At 63.2% G+C, this 5,076-nt stretch overlaps 1 protein-coding gene across 1 annotated transcript; it reads right to left on the bottom strand.

Moving 5' to 3' along the window:
• Positions 1 to 592: 592 nt before the first annotated feature.
• LOC113405493 (serine--tRNA ligase, mitochondrial-like) lies at positions 593 to 4,833 on the bottom strand (the record flags this gene model as incomplete). The annotated part of the gene is made up of 5 exons (XM_026646712.2): positions 593 to 680; positions 1,306 to 1,351; positions 3,094 to 3,202; positions 3,902 to 3,949; positions 4,728 to 4,833. Coding segments are annotated over 5 exons (397 nt in total), but the record flags the coding sequence as incomplete, so codon positions are not given.
• Between the last annotated feature and the right edge of the window lie 243 nt (positions 4,834 to 5,076).

Here is a 5,076-nt window from a genome sequence, read left to right on the forward strand (position 1 = left end):
AGGGAAACTGGCGCGTCAGGCGGGAGGAGCCGCTTCCACCCCGCCTGGTACCGGGTGCCGCTCCTCGCGCTGTCCCACGGACCTTTTATTGGGGAGGGGTCCCAGGCCGCCTCCCCTCGACCTGCATCGACCCTGTCCCCCGGGGCTGGGATCTCGGAATGCCACCCAGCTGTAAATGCCCTGCGACGGGACCCTCCTGACCTGAAGATGCCAGGCTGGTGGGGAGTGGTGGGCCCAGAGGGTGTCGGTTCTGATCCAGCCCCGGGGAGGAGGTGCTGGCGGTCCGTTCCCCCAGCGGGTCAGAGGCTAGGGTAGGACAGGGGGTCTCAGTCCAGGTCCCAGGTGCCGACACACATAAGCCCCCTCGGCCAGTAGCTGGAGCAGCCCAGAGCGGGATCCAATATGGAAACTAAGCACCTCTCTGCTCACCTTCTCCCCCCAAATCAGCAAAGGGAAGGTGGCTGTGGCTCTTGGAGAGGGGTCTAGTGATTAGAGCAGGGGGGCTGGGCACCAGGACTCCTGGGTTCTAATCTCCCATTCCCCCTCTCCCCCCAGTTCCTGCTTTCCCCAAGGGAACGAACGGCCCCCCTACCTTGGTGAATTGATGGACTCTGTACAAGCCCCAGGGCTCCTTGCCGGTGTCTGTCTCCGTTCTGTAGCACGTGCTGGAACACACGGTTCTGGCAAAGGGACAGGCCAGGCCATGAAATTAAACCCACTGCTCCAGCCCTCTCCGGGGGTGGGTGGGGGAAAGAAACCCCACAGCTGCTATGGGAGTGAACATCATTAACCCCACTGGACAGAGTGGGGAAACCAAGGCACCGAAGTTCAGACTTTGCCCTGTTCGACTCCGAGCCAGGAACAGAACCCCAGGACTCCACAGGAGAGGGCTCGGGGCAGGCTGGGGAGTGAAGGAGGTTGGGAGTGCGGGGGGAGGAGGTGCTGTGGGAGTCAGGATTCCTGGGTTCTATCCCCCCCCCCTTGCGAAATACAACAAGAATTTACTGTGCACAACGTCCCCAAACCCCTGGCAGGGAATAAACGACACTGGAGGGACAGAGAAACCAAGTGGGCCGAGGGAGGAAGGGCGGGCGCGATTCCGGATGAGCCAGAGAACCGCCAGGGTGGGTGAAATACGGGGCGTGTGCCCGGGACGGCGAGCACTGCGGGGGAGAAGGCTCTTGCGCTGAGTGCGGTGGGATTGCGTGGAGGGGCGGGGCCGGGAGGGGAGCAGAGAGACAGATCAGGAAGGAAGAAGCCGATTGTGAAAAACAAACCAAGTGGAGCAAGGGGGAAGGTTATTACCTGACTGGCATGTCCTCCAAATTCACGGCATGATCCATGAAGTAGCCTGGAAAAGGGGGGAGGATTTCAGTGAGGGGCGCAGAAGAGGCCGATGGGGTGGCCCCCTCCATGCTAAGCCCTTCTCCTGGGTCCAGCGGCAACAAGACCAAGGCCCCTGCGCTGCTGGATGGCTGGAGAAAGCAGGGAATAGACAGAGCCCCCTCTACCAGCGTTAGAGATTGCTTCCTGGGCTGGCTAGCGACCGTCCTGCTGGCGCAACGGAGATAAAACATGTTCCCTGCAGGGGGAGTTTTGGGGGGCGAGGATTAATGTAACTTCCCCCCCATTGAAACAATGAACTCCCACCACCAGGCTGCTCACCCTGGCTCAGAGGCCCTGGCCCATGATGCGCTCGGAACAGCACAAAGTGCCCGCCCTGACCTAGGGCAGAGGGTCACTCTGCTCCAGCCCAGAGACAGGCCCGGCTGGGTGCCCAGAGGTCTTTGAGACCTGCCAGCTGGAAGACGGGTGAGCGTTGGCGGTTCCTGGTTTGGGGTTTTTCCCCCCAGATCTGTTCTCCCCGGAGCACTTTTGTTCTGAATAACCAGGCCGCGACTGGCCACCGGCTAACCCTGCCGCCGGGCCGAGAGAACAGACCGGCGGGGGCTGAGCTGCTGGTGGAACCGTCGCAGCCGGAGAGTTAAGGCTCCGCCGGAGCTTGGGTCCAATTCCCAGCATGGGCAGAGGTACCCGACGCCGTAATACCCAGGCTGTTCACCGATGACTGGAGAAACCCCCCCGGATTGGCGGAAGACACAAGCCTACGGCAAGCTGGAGGAACCAGGCACAGAAATGGGACGGCGTTCGTCCGCCGGCCACCGTGTGACCGACCCGGCCTCGAGACCACCGAAGGCAGCATTGGCACAGCCGGGCGGACTGGCAGCGCCCGCCCGCTATTCCCTCGGGTGCACCCGAGTGCTGAGAACCCGGCGGAGCTCGGAGACGCCCGGAAGAAAGCCACGCAGCGTGGGCACGGCCCCTCGGTGTCTGAGCGCTCTGTTGGAGACATACCCGCCCTCGCTCCGGTCGCGTGAGCGTGCGAAAAAGTGCGGCCGGAGCAGAGTCGGGGATAGTCTGAGGACGTGCCTGGGGTCTCGGAGGGGAGGGGCAACACCGCTTTTCTTAGCCCGCTGGCTCCGTCAGAGCTGGGAACGGCAGCTCCCAGCTCCAGGGCAGACGAACTCAAAGCCTCCCGCCGGGAGGAAGAGGATGGTGGGATCCTGCCCCCACGAAGGTGCCGGCTGGAGGCCTGAGATCTAAGCGGAGAGGCAGGTGCCGGCAGAGTTCCTAGCTCCCGGAGCGTTCGAGGAGCTCGGGAAAGAAGCGGGCCTGGCCTCAGAGCCGCCAAACTTACAACTGAAAAACAGATTTTCCCAGGCCTAGGTCTGGTCCCTTCTCTCTTTTGCTCAGTTTCCTTTTCCTGTTTACACACAGCCCCAGCGCGGGGCAGGGCGCACCGGGATTGCATCCCGGCTGCCAGCTCCAGCCGGTCCCTTAAAGGGGTAATATGCCCCGCCACCGGTGTGGGGTCGGAGGTGCAGTGAATGCAGGAACCGTAAACCATCAGACATCAGCCCAAGGGCCTGGCTCCCCCTGGGGCTCAGGGATGAGACCGACCTCGTCTCACATTGACCCTTCCACCCCATTCCCACTAGTGCCGCTGAAATGCGGCCACCTCTGGGGCACAGCGTGTTTCAGTGTTGCAGCAGGAAGCGGAGGAAGGACATGGCCTGCCGGTTCCTGCCTCACCTGCGATGCCGACCTCGGAGGTGCCAGCCAGGCACAGGTCCTCGAAGCGGGACGGGTCGATGTTGTACACGGGGGACGGGACGGCGTTGGGCTGCATGCCACAGCCTTCCTGGAGGACAGAGGTTGCAGAGCCCTGGTTATTTCCGTGGTGTCCAGCTCTCCAGCAGAGCACCCCAGCCCTGCACCTCCAGTCCTGGGTGGCCACCCTGTCGGCTCATCCAGAATCACGCCTGTCCTCCTTCCCTCCCAAATTCCAGGTTCCGAGAGGTGGCCGGCCACTCTGCACGGCCGATGGACCCACGGCCCTGCTACGAGTGGGAGAAATGGAGGGCAAGGGGGACTGCAAGGGGCCTGGAGCAGGGTGGGCAGACCCCCGGGGAGCACCAGTAACACGGGGAGGAGCAATGTATGACCCTGGGAATACAGGGCTTGGGGGAAGTCGGGCCAGCTGCCACTCTCAACGGAGAGCCGGGGGATGGGGTGGGTGCCCGGGAGCTGGGGGCAGAGAGGGACCCGGGAGCCGGCAGAGCTGGGGGCGAATGGGCAGCCGGGAATTGGCACTGCTGGGAACGCAGAGACAGGGGCCAGGAGCCAGCGTCACTGGGATCCCAGAGCTGGGGGCAGGCGGGATCGAGCTGTAACAGGAACACGGGGATAGAGGAGTCGGGGACCAGCGCTGGGAACACGGCGCCGAGTCAGCCGGCCTCTGGGAGACCCTACTGCCAAGGCCAGCAGAGAAGGGGGGAAATCAGAGATGTCCGTGTTCCTGGGCAGGGAGGGGCCGGGGCTCCGTCCCCAGGGCACTTACAAACACGGCTCCTCGCAGCAGGTCGGGAACAGCCATCGGAATGAAGCCCTAGGCGGGGAGAGAGAAAGGAGAAGATCCTACAGGCCAGCGCTCAGCAGTGGATCCAGGGCGACTGCCCCAGCCTGCCCTGCAGGGACCCTGGGGAGATTGGGCTCCGTGACCCCATTCAGCCTCTGCGGAGGCTGCCGACCAGGGGGTTGAATTCTGGGGGCGGTTTGGCGTTGCCGACGGCAGAAGCTGGCCTGAGACCGACCAAACGCGGGACACAGGGTCTATCCGAGGACGCCGGCGGGGCACGGAGCAGCAACTCAGAGGGGAAAGCCTCAAAATCCTATTAATGAACCCAATCCTTGACACCCCCTCAAACATGGGCTGGTCAGCGGCACAGTCTGGAACAGAACCTAGGAGTCTTGACGACGCCTCCTCTCCCCTCCGCCCCCCGGCTACTCTAACCACTGGACCCCACTCCCCTCCCAAGCCTGGAAATAGAACCCAGCAGTCCCGGCTCCCAGCCCCACCCTCCCCTTCCATGGCTGGGAGCAGAACCCAGGAGTCCTGGATCTCTGCTCTAACCACTAGATTCCCACCCTCCCCAAGCCCAGAAATAGAGCCCAGGAGCCCCTCCCAGCCCCCGCAGCTTTAAGCCCTAGACCCCACTCCCCTTCCAGAGCTGGGAACAGAACCCTGGAGTCCTGACTCCCAACCCCTACCCATTCCAGCTACCAGTCCCCACTCCGCTCCCAAAGCTGGGGAGAGAGCCCAGACGCCTCGCACCCTGCTCCAACCACTAGACCGTGCTGCCCCCACGCCGCACGGCCGGAAGTACCTGTTTCACCAGCTTGCTGACGGTGAACTGGACGAGGGCGTGCTGGAGCATGGCTCCGGCCCCTCGGAGATAATAGGAGCGGTGGCCTGAGATGTGAGAGAGGCGCCTGTATGGGGAGAGACAGGAAGAGAGACCATTTCAAGCCACTTCCACTGGGCAACATGCTCCCGGAAACATGGCGCAGCGGGCACAGCCCTAACCCGGAGCCCAGCTCTGCCGCTGACTCCCTGTGCGATCACGGCCAAGTCACTTAGTCTCTCCGGGCCTCAGTTTCCCCAGCTGTATAACAGCACCGCCCTACCTCACAGGGCGGGTCGTGGGGAGCTTCAGATTGTCAGTCACCATTCCA

Source organism: Terrapene carolina, unplaced genomic scaffold, assembly GCF_002925995.2.
Source record: "Terrapene carolina triunguis isolate 2854851 unplaced genomic scaffold, T_m_triunguis-2.0 Scaffold39606, whole genome shotgun sequence".
NCBI lineage: Eukaryota > Metazoa > Chordata > Testudines > Emydidae > Terrapene > Terrapene triunguis.